The sequence below is a fragment of the Scyliorhinus torazame genome, chromosome 9, assembly GCF_047496885.1.
Source record: "Scyliorhinus torazame isolate Kashiwa2021f chromosome 9, sScyTor2.1, whole genome shotgun sequence".
Taxonomy (NCBI): Eukaryota; Metazoa; Chordata; class Chondrichthyes; order Carcharhiniformes; family Scyliorhinidae; genus Scyliorhinus; species Scyliorhinus torazame.
In genome coordinates this window covers 186,114,493-186,135,847 of record NC_092715.1, presented here as the reverse complement: position 1 = coordinate 186,135,847, position 21,355 = coordinate 186,114,493, and the positions used below count along the sequence as shown (strand labels likewise).

Here is a 21,355-nt window from a genome sequence, read left to right as displayed (position 1 = left end):
ATTCAGTTTCAACTATGTAAACATAATCCAACATTTCTTTTTTAATTTAGAATACCCAATTGATTTTTTTTTCCAATTAAGGGGCAATTTTAGTGTGGCCAATCCACCTAGCCTGCACATCTTTGGGTTGTGGGGGCGAAACCCACGCAAACACGGGGAGAATGTGCAAACTCCACACGGACAGTGACCCAGAGCCGGGATCGAACCTGGGACCTCGGTGCCGTGAGGCAGCAGGGCTAACCCTCTGCGCCACCGTGCTGCCCAACATAATCCAACATAACGCATTACTGTGAATCCATTTTTAACTAGAAAATTATTGGCAGCCACAAATACATCAGCTGTAAGAGCAGGTCAGAAGCTGACAATTCCATGGTGGATACCTCCCCAAAGTCTTTCCACTATCTATAAGGCACAAGTAGGGAGTGTGATTGAATATTGTCCACTTGCAGCTCTGACAACACTCAAGAAGTTTGACACTACCCAGGACAGAGCAACCCACTTGATCTACATCCCATTCACTACCTGAAGCATTCATTCACGCTACCACCAGTACACACTGGCAACTGTGTGCATCATCTATAAGATGCACTTCAACTTGCCCAGGCTTATTCAACAGCACTTTCTAAGCCCATGTCTTCTATTTGGAAGAAGAAAGGGAGCAGGCGCATGGGAACATCACCATCAGCATGTTCTCCCCACGATCACGTACCATCCTGACTCTGGAATATATTGACATTCTTGGACCCCCGGGACCGAACAGCACTGTGTGAATCTACACCACAGGGACTGCAGCAGTCCAAAAAGACATCTCGTTACCACCTCTCGGGCAATTAGAGATGGACATTAAATGCTGGCTTTACCAGTGGCCTCCACATCCCATGAATGAATAAAATAAAATTACTATTATGTGAAAGTATCTGTATAAATAGTCAACCAGTCTTTCAATGATCAAAAAAAACCTAAATCCCTACCCTCCTGATTGCTTAATATTTGTCATTACTCACAAAGCTTCAAAGACCCTCTGATGGCATTAAATTGGGCAAGATTTTGTCATATCAGTTGAGCAGTGGTAATAAATTTTGTTTTTTGATTTATTTTGATGATAGATGCCTCCCGTGCTCTTCCTGAATTTGTAGAGCTTGAGGTTGGAGACGGTCCATTGTTGGATTGCATCACTCTTGAGGATATCAGAACGCTGCAGATTCTTTATAGAGAGCACTGTGAGGTAAGGAATTTAGGACCTTTAATTTAAAATTATTTTTAAAATTCAGAATATACACAATTCAAAAATAAATTATTAATCCTTTTATGGACTCCACTTCATATTAAATTTTGCCGGATCTTTACTAATGCAAAGCAAAATCAGAAAACAGAACTATTTCCTTTTCAACGATAAAATACTGCAGGTGCTGAAAATTTGAAATAAAAGCAGAAACTGCCGGAAATATGGAGCAGATCTGGCAGTATCTGGAGAGAGAAACAGGGTTAACGTTTCAAGTAGTGACCTTCTATCAGATCTGGGGAATTAAGGAGAGTGGAGAAAAAAACCAGAAGGGGAGACATGAAATGACAAAAGAATTGGTGGGAATAGTCAAAGAGAATGGTATAGAAACAGTAGATGGAACCAGAGAAGGTGTGAATGGCAGAATCATGAACACCTGGCATTCAAGCGCAAAAGCAAGAAAATCAAGGTTATGACTGGAACCTAAAATAAAATCAGTTTGGGGGGGGGGTGGCAGGTTACAGTTTAAAATGATCGAACTCAGTGTTGAGTGCAGAAGACTGTAAAATGCCTAACCTAAAGCTTATGTTGAATTTCACTGGAACACTGCAGTAAGCTGAGGACAAAAATATCAGCATGACAGTAAGAATTAAAATGATAGGCCACCATTAACTCAGGGTCGTGCTTGCAGACTAAATGTTTCATAAAGCATTTGGTCTCTCCAGTGGAAAGGAAACCTTATTGTGAGCAGCGAATACAGTATGCTAAATTGAAAGAAGTGTTTGTAAATTGCTGCTTAACCTGGAAGTAATGTTTGGAGCCTTAATGAGGAGATATGAGGTAAAAGGGCAGACGTTACAGCTCCTGCACATACATGAAAATGTGTCTTGATAAGGGGAAAGGGTGTTGGGTTCAACCCTCCCCATTTCACCACCTTGAACGTTTCTAACATTTCACAGTTCTGATGAAAGTCATGACCTAAAACATTAACTCTTTCTCCACAGATGCTGCCAGACCTGCTGACTTTTTCCTTTGTAAACTCTCTTATCAAATGTTGAATGGTTTTCTGTGCATATCTGACCAATGCACTATGACATCTGGAGAGAATATCCACTCTCCATTTCAGATATTTAGTTTAGGCAACTGTAGGACTTCGAACTCGTTTTCTTACTTTGAACACCAGTTGTAACAACTGCAGAATCAGGTCCTTAATAAGCTCATGTTACACGGTCCAACATGAGTACTCAGGCAAATCATACTATATAATTCCAGCATGGTTACACAATTCTTTATTGAGTTCATGATTCATTTTTTTTAAAGAATATTTTATTGAAAATTTTTGGTCAACCATCACAGTACATTGTGTATCCTTTACACAATAATATAACACTATAAATAACAATGACCTGTTTTATAAACAAAGAATAAATAATATATAACAAAAACGAAAACTAAAACTAAATGGCAACTGCCTTGTCTCAGATAAACACTCTCCAAAAATATGGTTTAACAATCCAATATACAATTATTTATAGCAACGACCTATACATATTATACATATATATTAATAACCCTGAGACTCCTTCTGGTTCCTCCACCCCCCCCCCCCCTCCCCCCTGGGCTGCTGCTGCTGCCTTCTTCTTTTCCATTCCCTCTATCTTTCTGTGAGGTATTCGACGAATGGTTGCCACCGCCTGCTGATCCCCTTAGGACAAACTTAATCCGTTCCAGCTTTATAAACCCTGCCATGTCATTTATCCAGGTCTCCACCCCCGGGGGCTTGGCTTCCTTCCACATCAACAGTATCCTGCGCCGGGATACTAGGGACGCAAAGGCCAAAACATCGCCCTCTCTCGCCTCCTGCACTCCCGGCTCTTGTGCAATCCCAAATATAGCCAACCCCCCAGCTTGGTTCGACCTGGACCCCCACTACTTTCGAAAGCACCTTTGTCACCCCCACCCAGAACCCCTGTAGTGCCGGACATGACCAGAACATGTGGGTGTGATTCGCTGGGCTTCTCGAGCATCTCGCACACCTATCCTCTACCCCCAAAAATTTACTGAGCCGTGCTCCAGTCATATGCGCCCTGTGTAACACCTTAAATTGAATCAGGCTTAGCCTGGCACACGAGGACGATGAGTTTACCCTACTTAGGGCATCCGCCCACAGCCCCTCCTCAATCTCCTCCCCCAGCTCTTCTTCCCATTTCCCTTTCAGCTCATCTACCATAATCTCCCCCTCGTCCCTCATTTCTCTATATATCTGACACCTTACCGTCCCCCACCCATGTCTTTGAGATTACTCTGTCCTGCACCTCATGCGTCGGGAGCTGCGGGAATTCCCTCACCTGCTGCCTCGCAAAAGCCTTCAGTTGCATATACCGGAATGCATTCCCTTGGGGCAACCCATATTTCTCGGTCAGCGCTCCCAGACTTGCGAACTTCCCATCCACAAACAGATCTTTCAGTTGCGTTACTCCTGCTCTTTGCCATATTCCAAATCCCCCATCCATTCTCCCCGGGGCAAACCTATGGTTGTTTCTTATCGGGGACCCCACCAAGGCTCCCGTCTTTCCCCTATGCCGTCTCCACTGTCCCCAAATTTTCAAAGTCGCCACCACCACCGGGCTTGTGGTGTATTTCTTCGGTGAGAACGGCAATGGGGCCGTCACCATAGCTTGTAGGCTAGTCCCCCTACAGGACGCCCTCTCCAATCTCTTCCACGCCGCTCCCTCCTCTTCCCCCATCCACTTACTCACCATTGAGATATTGGCGGCCCAGTAGTACTCACTTAGGCTCGGTAGTGCCAGCCCCCCCCTATCCCTGCTACGCTGTAAGAATCCCTTCCTCGCTCTCGGGGTCTTCCCGGCCCACACAAAACTCATGATACTCTTTTCGATCCTTTTGAAAAAAGCCTTCGTGATCACCACTGGGAGGCACTGAAACACAAAGAGGAATCTCGGGAGGACTACCATTTTAACTGCCTGCACCCTCCCTGCCAGTGACAGGGATACCATGTCCCATCTCTTGAAGTCCTCCTCCATTTGTTCCACCAATCGCGTTAAATTTAACCTATGCAATGTACCCCAATTCTTGGCTATCTGGATCCCCAAGTAACGAAAGTCCCTTGTTACCTTCCTCAGCGGAAAGTCCTCTATTTCTCTGCTCTGCTCCCCTGGATGCACCACAAACAACTCACTTTTCCCCATGTTCAGTTTATATCCTGAGAATTCTCCAAACTCCCGAAGTGTCCGCATTATCTCTGGCATCCCCTCCGCCGGGTCCGCTACATATAACAACAAATCATCCGCATACAGAGATACCCGGTGTTCTTCTCCTCCTCTAAGTACTCCCCTCCACTTCTTGGCACCCCTCAATGCTATTGCCAGGGGCTCAATCGCCAGTGCAAACAGTAATGGGGACAGAGGGCATCCCTGCCTTGTCCCTCTATGGAGCCGAAAGTATGCAGATCCCTGTCCATTCGTGACCACACTCGCCACTGGGGCCCTATACAACAGCTGCACCCATCCAACATACTCATCTCCAAAACCAAATCTCCTCAGCACCTCCCACAAATAATCCCACTCCACTCTATCAAATGCTTTCTTGGCATCCATCGCCACCACTATCTCCGCTTCCCCCTCTGGTGGGGGCATCATCATTACCCCTAGCAGCCTCCGTATATTCGTATTCAGCTGTCTCCCCTTCACAAACCCAGTTTGGTCCTCATGGACCACCCTCGGGACACAATCCTCTATCCTCATTGCCATTACCTTGGCCAGAATCTTAGCGTCTACATTTAGGAGGGAAATAGGTCTATAGGACCCGCATTGCAGCGGGTCCTTTTCCTTCTTTAGGTGAAGCGATATCGTTGCCTCAGACATAGTCGGGGGCAGCTGTCCCCTTTCCTTTGCCTCATTAAAGGTCCTCATCAGTAGCGGGGCGAGCAAGTCCACATATTTCCTGTAAAATTCAACTGGGAATCCATCCGATCCCGGAGCCTTCCCCGCCTGCATGCTCCTAATTCCTTTCACTACTTCCTCTATTTCAATCTGTGCTCCCAGTCCCACCCTTTCCTGCTCCTCCACCTTGGGAAATTCCAGCCGGTCCAGAAAGCCCATCATTCTCTCCCTCCCATCCGGGGGTTGAGCTTCGTATAATTTTTTATAAAATGCCTTGAACACTCCATTCACTCTCTCCGCTCCCCGCTCCATCTCTCCTTCCTCATCCCTCACTCCCCCTATTTCCCTCGCTGCTCCCCTTTTCCTCAATTGGTGGGCCAGCAACCTGCTCGCCTTCTCCCCATATTCGTACTGTACACCCTGTGCCTTCCTCCACTGTGCCTCTGCAGTACCCGTTGTCAGCAAGTCAAATTCTACGTGTAGCCTTTGCCTTTCCCTGTACAGTCCCTCCTCCGGTGCCTCCGCATATTGCCTGTCGACCCTCAGAAGTTCTTGCAGCAACCGCTCCCGTTCCCTACTCTCCTGCTTTCCTTTATGTGCCCTTATTGATATCAACTCCCCTCTAACCACTGCCTTCAGCGCCTCCCAGACCACTCCCACCTGGACCTCCCCATTGTCATTGAGTTCCAAGTACTATTCAATGCACCCCCTCATCCTTAGACACACCCCCTCATCTGCCATTAGTCCCATGTCCATTCTCCAGGGTGGGCGCCCTTCTGTTTCATCCCCTATCTCTAAGTCCACCCAATGTGGAGCGTGATCCGAAATGGCTTTAGCCGTATACTCCGTTCCCCTCACCTTCGGGATCAACGCCCTTCCCAAAACAAAAAAGTCTATTCGCGAATGGACTTTGTGGACATAGGAGAAAAACGAAAACTCCTTACTCCTAGGTCTGCTAAATCTCCACGGGTCTACTCCTCCCATCTGCTCCATAAAATCTTTAAGCACCTTGGCTGCTGCCGGCCTCCTTCCAGTCCTGGACCTCGACCTGTCCAGCCCTGGTTCCAACACCGTATTGAAATCTCCCCCCATTACCAACTTTCCCACCTCTAGGTCCGGGATGCGTCCTAGCATACGCCTCATAAAATTGGCATCATCCCAGTTCGGGGCATATACGTTTACCAAAACCACCGTCTCCCCCTGTAGTTTGCCACTCACCATCACGTATCTGCCCCCGCTATCCGCCACTATAGTCTTTGCCTCAAACATTACCCGCTTCTCCACTAATATAGCCACCCCCCTGTTTTTCGCATCTAGCCCCGAATGGAACACCTGCCCCACCCAACCTTTGCGTAGTCTCACCTGGTCTATCAGTTTCAAGTGCGTTACCTGTAACATAACCACGTCTGCCTTAAGTTTCTTAAGGTGTGCGAGTACCCGTGCCCTCTTTATCGGCCCGTTCAGCCCTCTCACGTTCCACGTGATCAGCCGGGTTGGGGGGCTTTTTACCCCCCCTTGTCGATTAGCCATCCCCTTTTTCCAGCTCCTCACCTGGTTCCCACGCAGCTGTGTCCCCCCCCCAGGCGGTGCCCCCCCGCCCATCCCACCCCATACCAGCTCCCCCCTCTCCCCAGCAGCAGCAGCCCAATAATTCCCCCCTCCCACCCCCCCGCTAGATCCCCCACTAGCGTAGTTAAACCCCCCATGTTGCTCCCAGAAGTCAGCAAACTCTGGCTGACCTCGGCTTCCCCCCGTGACCTCGGCTCGCACCGTGCGATGCCCCCTCCTTCCTGCTTCCCTATTCCCGCCATGATTATCATAGCGCGGGAACCGAGCCCGCGCTACCCCCTTGGCCCCGCCCCCAATGGCCAACGCCCCATCTCTTCCACCTCCTTTCCTCCCCCCACCACCTCCTGTGGAAGAGAGAAAAGTTACCACATCGCAGGATTAATAACATAAAACTCCTCTTCACCCCCTTCTTCGCCCCCCCATACTCGCCCCACCACTTTGTTTCAAACGTTCTTTTTTTTAATAACCCGCTCATTCCAATTTTTCTTCCACGATAAAAGTCCACGCCTCATCCGCCGTCTCAAAGTAGTGGTGCCTCCCTTGATATGTGACCCACAGTCTTGCCGGTTGCAGCATTCCGAATTTTATCTTCTTTTTGTGAAGCACCGCCTTGGCCCGATTAAAGCTTGCCCTCCTTCTCGCCACCTCCGCACTCCAGTCTTGGTATACGCGGATCACCGCATTCTCCCACTTACTGCTCCGAGTTTTCTTTGCCCATCTATGGACCATCTCTCTGTCCTTAAAACGGAGGAATCTCACCACTATGGCTCTAGGAATTTCTCCTGCTCTCGGTCCTCGCGCCATCACTCGGTATGCTCCCTCCACCTCCAGCGGACCCGCCGGGGCCTCCGCTCCCATTAGCGAGTGCAGCATCGTGCTCACATATGCCCCGACGTCCGCTCCCTCCGCACCTTCAGGAAGGCCAAGAATCCTTAGGTTGTTCCTCCTCGCGTTGTTCTCCAGCGCTTCCAGCCTTTCCACACATCGTTTATGGTGTGCCTCGTGCATCTCCGCCTTCACCACCAGGCCCTGTATGTCGTCCTCATTCTCGGCAGCCTTTGCCTTCACGACCCGAAGCTCCCGCTCCTGGGTCTTTTGCTCCTCCTTTAGCCCTTCGATCGCCTGTAATATCGGGGCCAACAGCTCCTTCTTCATTTCCTTTTTGAGTTCTTCCACGCAGCGTTTCAAAAACTCGTGTTGTTCAGGGCCCCATATTAAACTGCCACCTTCCGACGCCACCTTGGTTTTTGCTTGCCTTCCTTGCCGCTGCTCTAAAGGATCCACCGCAATCCGGCCACCTTCCTCTCCTTTTTCCATCCGTATCCAGGGGGGATTCCCTTCTGGTTCACCGCACAGTACTTTTAGCCGTTAAAATTGCCGTTGGGGCTCTTATTAAGAGCCCAAAAGTCCGTTACACCGGGAGCTGCCGAAACGTGCGACTCAGCTGGTCATCGCCGCACCCGGAAGTGAGTTCATGATTCATGATGAGAACTTGGGTATATCTCACTTCACAATCCAGCATAATTACAACTACAGTGGTTCACTCAAAACTGTTATACCAATTCTATCTTTTGTCTCTAAATTTCATGCATGCTGTCACTAAATCCCAATAAACTAACAGATACACAAAGTGACATTGCATGTAACAACATGGAGTCAAGATGATGCGTTTAGCCCCTCTCAACTTCTCCTAAGTATTCTGTTACCATGGTTATGTGGTCCACTTAAACTCTTCCAAGCACTTTAGTATTGTAAACACAACAATAGATCAACATTTCCCAGATATGGATGAATGACCTTCACACATTCCTTCAATTCCTCATCCTTGCATTAGGCTTGCTTCACAAAGTATCCCTGGAGCAGAAAACTGCTTTAAATCATTGTGTGCTGAAACGAACAAAGATATGCACAGCTAATGTGAAACCATATTCCCCACCGTTACCAGGAGTGGGATTTTCAAAACCTGCTTGCCAATGGGATCATCCAATCCCACTGAAGACATTACCTTTTGGCTGACTCGCCACACTCGATGCGCCAGGGCTGGAAAATCTGAGCCCAGATCTCAAACCGTATTTACCGAATAATTAAACTAGTGTCTTCATTTAAAGCTAGTTAAAACTTCTTTAGAAGAGTTTCAAATGAACTTGTTAACATCACAGCCTAAAATCTCCGATGTAATATATAAGCGTTCCTTCTCCGTTCTCGCTGCAGTGAATGGAGATTTGACTGAGCACCAAATTCTCCATCCTCGTTGGCAGCGGTAGCGACGTGGACTCGCAACGGAAAATCCCACCCTTAATATCTAAAGTATCTTACTCAAAGTCAGATATGGTCTTACATATCTTGCCCCCCTATGAAGTGCTTGTCTTTTTTAGCTGCTAACAATAATGAATCTTTTAAATTGCATTTGTGCAGCACGGCAGCACAGTAGTTAGCACTGCTGTCTCACAGCTCCAGGGACCCAGGTTCAATTCCGGCCTCGGGTGACTGTGTGGAGTTTGCACTTTCTCCCAGTGTCTGCATGGGTTTCCTCCGATCGCTCCGGTTTCCTCCCACAGTCCAAAGATGTGTAGGTTAGGTGGATTGACCATGCTAAATTTCCTCTTAGTGTCCAAAATGTTAGGTGGGGGTTACTGGATTACAGGGATAGGGTGGAGGCATGGGCTTAAGTAGGGTGCTCTTTCCAATGGCCGGTGCAGACCTGATGGGCCGAATGGCCTCCTTCTGCACTGTAGGGATTCTATGATTCTAATCATATCTTTTGTTTTTGTTACTTTATAGGCAATACTGGATGTAGTAGTGAATCTTCAGTTTAGCCTAATTGAAAAACTATGGCAAACATTCTGGCACTATAGTCCATCGACTTCAACTGATGGGACCACTATTAGTCAAACCAGGCAAGTTTCTACTCCGGTCTATTTGGCTTTCACAACTTGGCCAGTGATATTAAACTGGGGTGGGGGTGGGGTGGTGGGATAACAAATAGGCCCAAAATAGGTGATGCGCTGCAAGCACATGCCAAAGACAGAAGTGTAAGTGTCACTCAAAATTGGGCCTGTGGCTTCATTTTAATAATACAGGTTGGCTTCCTGACCCATCTGCAGTGTCTACTCTTTTAACTTGCCACCTGCACAGAAATCTGATCACTTTGGCAAGTTAAGATATCCCTCCTTGTCATAAATTTCCAATCAACCTGCAAATCAATTACAGTTGTTGCTGCCACATGCTAAATTGGGCTTGATAGGGGGAGAAAATTCATCATATAATTACAGATAAAAATCGATCACTTATCATTGGTATTTTAATAATCATTGATTTGATTCTTTCTCTGTCCTCCTGCAGTGAGAATGAGATAGAAGGTAGACTCGCGAAGGCAAAGCTCACTGCGCTGTGCAAGAATGATTCCGTCCTCAAGTGGATGTGTACCTGCGATCATGTAATGTACCAGGCTCTGGTGGAAATCCTTATTCCAGACGTTCTTAGACCTATTCCTAGTAAGTACTGCCACAAGTTGTTTTTCTTTCTAAATTTGAAAATTTAGTCCTAAAATGCAAAAAATAATAAAATTATAACCATTAATCGAGGTCCGTGACTTGACTCAGCAAACACGACAACCTCGTTTTTCAGCCTCATAGATCATGTTTTTTCACTGACTCGGCTTATATCGACCTCGCTTTTCAGCCACAACATGCTAGACTTGCATTAGAGATGGCCTCCGTTTTACACCCCACACATGAATGCTTAACTTACTGGTACTTTATAATTGGGTGCAAGGTATAAAACAGGTGAAACAGGCTGTATTGCAAAGGGGCACACCCACACTGAGCAGACCCCATGTGGTGAGTAACAAAGATGATGTCTACCCACAACCAGGCCAACTATTTGCTTTTATACTCAGTGCATAAGTGGGCCCATGATTTTGGAGCGATTTTTCAAGTATGCAAAGGGCAACACATATGCCGACATCTATGGAAACTAACATTGTGAGCTGAATACAGTCCTTGGTGGCATGTTGGCTGGGGGTGGGGACCATAAGATTGGGTGCCAAGCATTGGACGCAATTCCCACCACATACCCACAAGCACTCACTGCAGTTTTACTGGTGGTTGAGAGGTGTCAAGAGGTCGGCCTGCCCGTGGGACAATTGAGGCTATTCTCCTCCACTGCTGCCGTTTAAGCCTCAGTGGGAGAAGCTCATGTCAAGTGTGCAGCCTGACAGATTTCACTACTCAGCTGGTGGTAGGTTGGGCTGTTTCCCCTCCCGCTTGCTCTGTCCAGCCCAATTCCCCCACCCTAATTGGCATGGACTGCCAGCCTGGTCCTGGCAAAACCCGGGACCTATCCCCGAAGTCTGGCGCCATCGTAGTATGCCTTGTTTGGGTCTGACTGCTGTGCTACCAGTGCTGCCATCATTTGATGAACTGGTAGCTTTTAGAGGGGGAACATCCTCCCAAGATGGGGCAGAAATGCCATCTCAAGCCAATGAAAACCTGACAACCATGCAGAGGTGGGCTCACCTGCAACTCTTGAATCCAGCCCCTCTGCCCGCCCCCAAATCCAGCCGTCTTTTAAAGATGTGCAAGAGTATTCTTGATTCAGAAGAATTTCCTTATGCACAGATTTGGCCTAAAAAAAAAATTCTTCTCCTGTCTCTTAAATTATGAGACTTCAAGGTAGCTGTTGCCCCACATCCTGCTTTCTTTGTTTTAAAATAAAAATTATTTAGAAATTATTTTCCGAGTGCACAGGTAGAATTTTAGATCGCTCGCTATCCTGAGGGTCGATATGTAATGCGCAACCGCTGACTCTCAAACTCCCACTGCCACTTAATGCTCACTTCCATCGGCCTTTGGATGTCCCGCCGAATTAGCCGACAGCTCTCCAAGCCGGCCAGGCACAGAGCAGCAGTGGCCAGAAGTGATACTGCAGCACTCTGGTTCTGGTGGCATTCGAAAGATAAGTCCAGGAAGTACCGGGATACATTTCCTCAGAGTTTACTCTGGTATCCTGCATAACTGTCAGTAAAAGGCTTGGGTTGAGTTACCTGTCCGGACTCATCGTATCAAATTGAAGGAAAAAATTAGTGGCAGGCCCGAGATTGGGAAAATTCCTGAAACCAGCAAAAGGTGATGAACAAAAAAGAATAGAGAGAGAAATTAGCATTTGAGAGAAAATTAGCAAAAAATATAAAAATAGACAGTAAATGCTTCTACAAGTATTCAAAAAGAAAGACAGTAGCTAAAGTAAACTTTGATTTCTTAGAGGATAATATTGAGGAATTAATAGTAGAAAACAGGGAAATGGCAGAGACTTTGAATCCATAGAATCCCTACAGTGCTGAAGGTGGCCATCTGGTTCATCGAGTCTGCCCCGACAGGACCCAATCCCATGCCCCATCTCTGTATTATTGGATACTAAAGAGCAATTTAGCATGGCCAATCCACCAATCTGCACATCTTTCAACTGTGGGAGGGAACCAGAGCACCCAGAGGAAAACCAGGTAGACACGGGGAGAATTTGCAAACTCTGTAGATAGTCACCCAAGGCCGGAATTGAACCCAGATCTCTGGCGCTGAGAGGCAGCAGTACTAACCATTGTGCTGCCCAAGTATCCTGTATCTGTAGAAGACACACAAAGTATTGCATGAATAGTTAGAAAATTATGGTACAAGTCACTATCACTAAAGGAAAAAGCACCAGGCAAACTAATGCGACTAAAGGCTGACAGGTCCCCTAAACCCGATGGCTTGCAGCCTAACATCTTAAAATAAGTGGCTGCAGTGAGAGTGGATGCATTGGTTGTAATCTTCCAAAATTTCCTAGATTCAGGAAAGGTCGTAAGGTATTGAGGAACAGCAAGTGTAACATGTCTACTGAAGAAAGGGGGAAGACAGAAAGCAGAAAATTGTGGCCACATAGCCTAACATTTGTCATTGCGAAAATATTGGAGTCCATCATTGAAAACGTAGTAGCGGGCCATTTCAACTATCAAAATACCGTTAAACAGACTCAACACAGTTTTATGAAAGGAAATCATGTTTGAAAAGTTTATTCAATTTCTTTGGGATGTAACAAGCTGGGTTAATAAATGGGAACTTGTATGTGTGGATTTCCAAAAGGCATTCGATAAGGTGCCACTGAAAGATTACTGCACAAAGTGTTGGGGTAATATATTCGCATGGAGAGAGAATTGGCTAACATGTGTTATGGGCCAGGGTTTAGAGAACCCCAAAGTGTATCATGGAGTTCACCTGACCCATAACTTTTAATAGATTGTGGTATGGGGAGCACATGGCCCACTCTACAGGTGTGGTACAACAGAAATGGAAAAGTATTTTTTAAAGCAAAACAATGTTTATTCTATGAACTCAAGTTAACCTTTTTAAAACATACAGTGAACATCTTAGCAACCATCAATTCAAATACAACCCCCAAAGAATACAACACTAAGTAATGCTTGATAACTTTCCAAACAACATCCGGAAGACAAAAGAAACACCTTTTAACAGAAGCACATTAGGTTTACATTCACTACTGAGAACAATTATAATTCTGAATTCACCAAATGATCAAGAGATAGTCTTTTGATGGCAGAGAGATCAACAGTAACCTGCTCCATCTGGCTTCAGCTCCAACACTGAAAACGACTAAAACACACCCTGCAGCAAACAGCCTAAAACAAAAGTAAAAAGCTGACAGACAGCCCAGCTCCACCCACATTCTGACATCACTGATAAACACCCATTTCTTACAGGTACATTTCTTAAACACCCATTCCTTAAAGGTACTCTTACATGACACGCCCCCCCCCAAGAAAAAAACCCCCATCAACTTCAAGATAGTTTCATTTTTCACCTTTTCACTATCCTTTAAGAAATGCAAACAGTAAATATACTTCTTTGTTTCAAAAAAAAACACACGCAAACAGGTATAATAATATAGTCCAATTTTTTTTTGTTCTTCCTCCAACTGAAACTGCTTCCGTTCATCGCATTCGTGACAAGGCATCGGCTATGACGTTTTCTCATCCTGCCTCATGTACTATTTTTAAATGAAATGGCTGTAACAATAAACTCCAGCGAAACAGCCTTGCATTGTTATTCCGGAATCGCTCCAAAAACGTCAACGGATTATGATCAGTATATATAACGGTGTCAGACAGATTGCTGGTCACATAAATGTGAAAATGTTGCAAAGCCAGCACCAAACTCAAAGTCTCCTTCTCAATCGTGGAATACTTTTTCTGATGAGAATTCAGTTTCTTTGAAAAATAACCAATAGGCCGCTCTAGCACTTCGCCGTCATCTTGTAGAAGGACTGCACCTACACCCACATCACTCGCATGAACCGCCACTTTGAATGGTTTCGTATTATTTGGGATGGCTAACACAGGAGCAGTGGTTAACACAGCCTTCAGGCCGTCAAATGCCTGTTGACACTCCGCTGTCCACTGGAATTTGTTACTCTTCTTGAGCAAGTCCGTCAGTGGAGCGACCACACTGCTAAAATCCGGTACAAATTTCCGGTAAAATCCACTCATACCAAGAAATCGCATTATTTCCCGTCGTGTCGAGGGTATCGGAAACTCCCCAATAACTTTTGTTTTCACATCCCGTGGGACCATTCGACCCTGTCCGATTGTATGGCCAAGGATAGTGACTTGGGCCTTTCCAAATTCACTTTTGGCTAGGTTTATCACCAAACCCGCCCCCTGAAGTCGATCGAATAACTCCACCAGATGTTTCAAATGTTCTGTCCATGCCTGGTTGAAAATTAGCAGATCATCGATGTATACCGTACAATTGGGCAATCCTGAAACAACTTTGTGAGTTAACCGTTGAAATGTGGCTGGGGCGTTTTTCATGACAAATGGCATAACTTTGAATTGGTATATTCCATCTGGAGTCAAAAAGCTGAAATCTCCTTCGCCCTTTCGGATAAAGGTACCTGCCAGTAACCTTTAAGTAAATCCAGTTTGGAAATAAAGGCTGACTGTCCCACTTTCTCAATGCAATCCTCCAAATGTGGGATAGGATAAGAGTCCGTTCTTGTAACTGCATTAACCTTTCTATAGTTCACACACAACTGGTGGGTACTGTCTGGTATAGGTACCATCACTATGGGTGAGCTCCATTGGCTGCAACCCACTTCAATTATGTAATTTTTAAGCATACTCTCAATCTGTTTGTTAACCTGCGCCAATTTTAAAGGGTTAAGTCTATATGGATGTTGTTTGATTGGAACAGTCTTTCCCACATCTACAACATGTATAGCCATTTTAGTACTTCCCAATTTATCTCTACAAACTTTCCCATGTGATATCAATAACTTTTTCAGGTCAGTTCGTTTTTCCTCTGGAAGGTAACTCAACAATTTATCCCAATTTTTAAGAACATCCTCGTTTTCCAATTTAATTTGAGGTATGTCAAATTCCAAGTCATCTGGATTTGGTTCGTCACTTTGAGTTAGAATCATAAAAACATCCTTTTTCTCTCCTTCCCTTTCAAAGTACCTTTTAAGCATAATCACATGACATGCTCGGTGAGTCTTCCTTCTATCTGGTGTTTTTACCAAATAATTCACCTCACTTAATTTCCTTTCAATCTGATAAGCTCCACAAATCCTAGCTTTTTAAAAAATATATTTATTGAAGTTTTTTAACACAATTTTTCACCCTTACAAACAAAAACCCCACCCCCCATCGTAACAAAATAGAACGAAAACGCACATAGCAAGATATAAACATGGTAAAACGATATGTTACAGAGCTTTGTACACTGAATTCCTCCCGTCCATGCCAGTTTTCCAGATCTTTCATGTGTTCTCTTGCTCAAATACCCCCCCAGGCAGACCCCCCCCCTCTCCCGAGACATCCCATTTACCCTTCAGCTCCTCTACCAACGCCTCCCCCTCTTCTTTCATCTCCTGGTATATTGCCGACACCTTGCCCTCTCCCACCCATACGCCCGAGATCACCCTGTCTTGAATTTCCTGTAACGGGAATTCCCTCACCTGCCGCCTCACAAACGCCCTCACCTGCATGTATCTGAAAGCATTTCCCGGGGGTATCCCAAATTTCTCCTCTAGTGCCCCTAGGCTCGCAAACGTCCCGTCAATGAACAGGTCCCCCATTCTTCTAATCCCCGCCCGATGCCAGCTCTGAAACCCCCCGTCCATCATCCCCGGGACAAACCGGTGGTTACCCCTGATCGGGGACCACACCGAGGCTCCCATTGCACCCCTGTGCCGTCTCCATTGGCCCCAGATCTTTAGCGTTGCCGCCACCACCGGACTCGTGGTGTACCTTGATGGCGAGGCGGCAGCGGTGCCGTCACCAGCGCCCCCAGACTCATTCCTTTGCAGGACGCCATCTCCAACTTCTTCCATGCCGCCCCCTCTCCCTCCATCACCCACTTACAGATCATCGCCACATTTGCTGCCCAGTAGTAGCTCCTCAAATTCGGTAGCGCCAACCCTCTTCGGTCCCTACTGCGCTCCAAAAACCCTTTCCTTACCCTCGGGGTCTTATTTGCCCACACAAACCCCATAATGCTCCTGCCTACCCTCTTAAAAAAGGTCTTGGTGATCATGATGGGAAGGCACTGAAACAAAGAGAATCCTTGGAAGGACCACCATTTTGACCGACTGCACTCTACCCGCTAGCGAGAGCGGTAACATGTCCCATCTTTTGAAGTCCTCCTCCATTTGCTCCACCAGTCTCGTCAGATTCAGTTTATGTAGGGCCCCCCAACTCCTGGCTATCTGGATCCCCAGGTACCGAAAACTCCCCTCCGCCCTCCTCAGCGGTAGATCACCCATCCCCCTTTCTTGGTCCCCTGCCTGTACTACAAAAAGCTCACTCTTTCCTACATTAAGCTGATAGCCCGAAAAATCCCCAAACTCCCTTAGAGTCTGCATGACCTCCACCATCCCTCCACTGGATCCGCCAGATACAGCAACAGGCCATCTGCATAAAGCAACACTCTATGCTCCTCTCCCCCTCAGACCACCCCCCTCCAATTCCTAGACTCCCTTAATGATATGGCCAAGGGTTCAATTGCTAATGCAAACAACAGGGGGGACAGGGGGCACCCCTGTCTCGTCCCACGGTACAGACAAAAATACTCCGACCTCCGCCGATTCGTAACCACACCCGCCCCCGGGGCTCTGTAAAGGAGCTTAACCCAGCTAATAAACCCTCCCCGAACCCAAACCTACGCAGCACTTCCCAGAGGTACTCCCACTCTACTCGGTCAAAGGCCTTCTCCGCGTCCATAGCTGCCACTATCTCCGCCTCTCCCTCCACCGATGGCATCATTATCACGTTTAAGAGCCGCCGCACATTGGTGTTTAGTTGCCTGCCCTTTACAAATTCCATCTGGTCCTCGTGAATCACCCCCGGGACACAGTCCTCGATCCTCGAAGCCAGCACTTTTGCCAGCAACTTAGCATCCACGCTGAGGAGCGAGATCGGCCTGTACGATCCACATTGCAGTGGGTCCTTGTCCCGCTTTAGGATCAAAGAAATCGTCGCCTCCGACATTGTCGGGGGCAGGGTCCCTCCCTCCCTTGCCTCATTAAAGGTCCTCACTAGCAGCGGGGCCAACAGGTCTATGTACTTCCTGTAGAACTCCACCGAGAAACCGTCCAGTCCTGGGGCCTTCCCTGCCTGCATATTCCCCAAACCTTTGCTCAGCTCCTCCAACCCAATTGGTGCCCCCAAACCAGCCACCTCTTGCTCCTCCACCCTCGGGAATCTCAGTTGGTCTATGAATCGTCTCATCCCCTCTTCCCCCGCTGGGGGCTGAGATCTGTACAACTCCTCATAGAAGGCCTTGAATGCCTCATTTATTTTCGTCGCACTCCGCACCGTAGCTCCCCTTGCATCCTTGACTCCACCTATTTCCCTCACTGCCATCCTCTTACGGAGCTGGTGTGCCAGCATCCGACTCGCCTTTCCCCCCATATCCGTAGGTCGCCCCCTGCGCTTTCCTCCACTGAGCCTCTGCCTTCCCTGTGGTCAACAGGTCAAACTCCGTCTGGAGACGTCGCCTTTCCCTAAGTAATCCTTCCTCAGGGGCCTCTGCATATCTCCTGTCCACTCTTAAAATCTCCCACACTAGCCTCTCCCTTTCCATGCCCTCTATCTTCTCCCTGTGAGCCCTGATGGAAATTAGCTCTCCCCTGATCACCGCCTTCAGTGCCTCCCATACCACCCCCACCCACACCTCCCTGTTGTCGTTGACCTCCAAGTACCTTTCGATACACCCCCTCACCCTCCCACACACCACCTCATCTGCCAGCAGTCCCACATCCAACCGCCACAGCAGGCGTTGGTCCCTCTCCTCTCCCAACTCCAGTTCCACCCAGTGCGGGGCGTGCTCCGAAATGGCTATGGCCGAATACTCCGTTCCCTCCACTTTCGGGATCAGCGCCCTGCCCAGAACAAAAAAATCTATCCGGGAATAGGCTTTGTGCACGTGGGAGAAAAAAGAAAATTCCCTGGCCTGCGGCCTGGCAAACCTCCACGGGTCCACTCCCCCCATCTGATCCATAAACCCCCTAAGCACCTTGGCCGCCGCCGGCCTCTTTCCGATCCTAGATCTGGAGCGATCCAGTGCTGGACCCAACACCGTATTAAAATCCCCACCCATTATCAAGCTTCCTACCTCCAGGTCCGGAATGCGCCCCAACATGTGCTTCGTGAATCCGGGATCATCCCAGTTCGGGGCGTAGACATTTACCAATACCACCCACGTCCCCTGCAACTTACCGCTCACCATCACATATCGCCCTCCGTTGTCCACTGCGATATTCTTGGCCTCAAACGACACCCGCTTCCCCAGCAATATTGCCACCCCTCTGTTCTTCGCATCCAGCCCCGAGTGGAATACCTGTCCTACCCACCCCTTTCTTAACCTGACCTGATCCGCCACATTCAAGTGTGTCGCCTGGAGCATGACCACGTCTGCCTTCAGTCCCTTTTAGTGCGCGAACTCTCGGGCCCTCTTTACCGGCCCATTCAGGCCCCTCACATTCCACGTTATCAGCCGGATTGCCCACCCCCCCCACCCCACCCCCCCGCCAACTAGCCATCTCCTTTTCTAGGCCAGTCCCATGCCCGCGCCGCCGTCACCCTCCAGTCCCCCAGACGGGAGACGCCCGCCCCGACCACCTCTTCTGTGTCCCATTCCCCTTCGGCCAGTGCAGCAGCAACGCTTCTTTCCCCCCCCCCCCCCCCTCCCCCCCCCCCGCTAGACCCGTGTCTAGCTTTTTTGCTCCCCCATAACACTCCCGTAAGTCAGCTGACATCTGCTGACCCCGGCTTCCCCCGCCGTCCCATTGACCTCCCCGTGTGGGAATCTCCCAATCCGTGTGCGTTCCTCCATTCCCCCTCCCGCCTTTCTTCCCTGGTGCGGGAAAAAAAAACCGCGCTTTCCTAAGCCTGCCCCGCCCCCTCTGGCACACGTCCTGTCGCGGCCTTGTCTCTTTTCCCCCATCGCCATCCCCCTCTCTCCCCCAGCCCGTGTAACATTTCCTGCGCGTGATTAACACCCTATATACAACATACATCAAACATCCCCCTCACCCTCACAGACCCTCAGTTTGAGTCCAACTTTTCGGTTTGAATAAAGGTCCACACCTCTTCAGGCGTTTCGAAATAATGGTGCTGATCCTTGTATGTGACCCACAATCGCGCTGGCTGCAGCATTTCGAATCTCACTCCTTTCCGGTGCAGCATCGCCTTGGCCCGGTTGAAACCCGCTCTCCTCTTTGCGACCTCCGTGCTCCAATCCGGGTATATTTGGATCTCTGCATTGTTCCACCTGCTGCTCCGCTCTTTCTTGGCCCATTTCAAGACCCTCTCTCTGTCCGTGAAACGGTGAAACCTCACCACAATCGCCCTTGGCGGCTCGTTAGCCTTGGGCCTCCTCGCCAGCACCCGGTGTGCCCCATCCAGCTCCAAAGGCCTCGAAGGGGCCTCCACGCCCATCATCGACTCGAGCATCGTGCTCGCATATGCCCCGCATCGGCCCCCTCCACTACTTCAGGGAGACCCAGGATCCGAAGATTCTTTCTCCTCGACCTGTTCTCCAGGTCTTCAAATCTTCCCGCCCACCTTTTGTGCAGCGCCTCGTGCTCCTCCACTCTCACCTCCAGGCCCAAGATCTTGTCCTCGTTCTCATTGACTTTTTTCTGCACCTCCTGGATCTTTACCTCGTGGGCCTTCTGGGTAATCCATAGTCCTTCAATCGCCGACAGCATAGCGCCAGCATCTCCTTCCGCAGCTCCTCGAAGCAGCGCTTGATGAACTCTTGCAGCTCCGGCCCGCATTCCACTTTATCCCCGGCCGCCGCCATTTTGTCTTTCTTCCCTCGCTTCTCCCGCTGCTCCAATGCTGTTTTATTGGCCGTTTCGCTTCTGGTCTGGTCCATAAACGATGAAGGGGGATCTCCCTCTTCCCTTCCCACACGGTGCGTCTTCAGAAATTTCCCGTTGGGGCTTCTCTAGAGAGCCCGAAAGTCCGTAATAGCGGGAGCTGCCGACTCGTGCGACTTAGCTCCGCATCGCCGCAACCGGAAGTCAAAAAAACCTAGCTTTTAAAGGCTCACCAACCACTGGTAACAAGACTAAAACTTTATCTCCATTGGCAAAACTACGAACTTTGGATTTCTTGGCCGCGACCCGTTTCATCACGTTTTGTGCAACTTTTAAATGTTGTCGAGCCAGTTCACCTGCTCTATTTAATCATTCCCTAAAATTTAACACGTAATCCAATAATGTAATTTCCGATTTCTCACTCACCAATTTTTCCTTAATCAATTTAAGTGGTCCTCTTACCTCATGGCCAAAAATTAGTTCAAAAGGACTAAATTTGGTTGACTCATTAGGAGCATCCCTAATTGCAAACAGTACGAATGGAATTCCTTTATCCCAATCCTCTGGGTAATCGTGACAATAAGCCCTCAATATTGTCTTTAATGTCTGATGCCACCTTTCTAACGCTCCCTGCAATTCTGGATGGTACGCAGTTGATTTAAATTGTTTTATTCCTAAGCTATCCATAACTTCTTTGAATAACCTTGAGGTAAAATTTGATCCTTGATCCGATTGTATTTGTGAGGGTAGTCCATATCTGGTAAAGAATTTAAGTAATTCCTCCACAATCATTTTAGCTGTAATATTACGTACTGGAATGGCCTCGAGAAACCTAGTGGACACATCCATTATAATCAAAAGATATTGATTCCCACTTGTTGTTTTAGGAAGCGGTCCTACAATTTAGGTCCCTTGTAAAAGGTTACTCAAATGCTGGAATGGGTATTAAGGGCGCTGGTTTTATCAATGCTTGAGATTTCCCAATCACTTGACATGTGTGACATGATTCAACCGGGACCTGGGACTCGTGTGCATTACATTCATCCCCCACCATCTGGCCTGCGAAATCCTACCAACTGTCCTGGCTTGACACAATTCACACCTCTTTAATCTGGGGTTACCCCATCTCTGGATCTGTAAAGATTTAATCACCTGCTAATGCTCGCATTCCAAGCATTTTCTGGCATCTTTGAATCTGTTTATATATGTGTTTCTGGAACATACCTCTTCATTCACCTGAGGAAGGAGCAGCACTCCGAAAGCTAGTGATATCGATACTAAC

At 47.9% G+C, this 21,355-nt stretch overlaps 1 protein-coding gene across 10 annotated transcripts in view; it reads left to right on the top strand.

Annotated features, from left to right (window-relative positions):
• The window catches only part of rfx3 (regulatory factor X, 3 (influences HLA class II expression)), a 667,766-nt gene that overhangs the window by 516,398 nt on the left and 130,013 nt on the right, over positions 1-21,355 (top strand). For all 10 annotated transcript variants that reach the window (XM_072516895.1, XM_072516900.1, XM_072516898.1 and 7 more), the window contains 3 exons: positions 1,107-1,225; positions 9,475-9,590; positions 10,036-10,187. In XM_072516895.1, the coding sequence (XP_072372996.1) occupies positions 1,107-1,225; positions 9,475-9,590; positions 10,036-10,187 (387 nt within the window). The remainder of the gene's footprint in view (positions 1-1,106; positions 1,226-9,474; positions 9,591-10,035; positions 10,188-21,355) is intronic.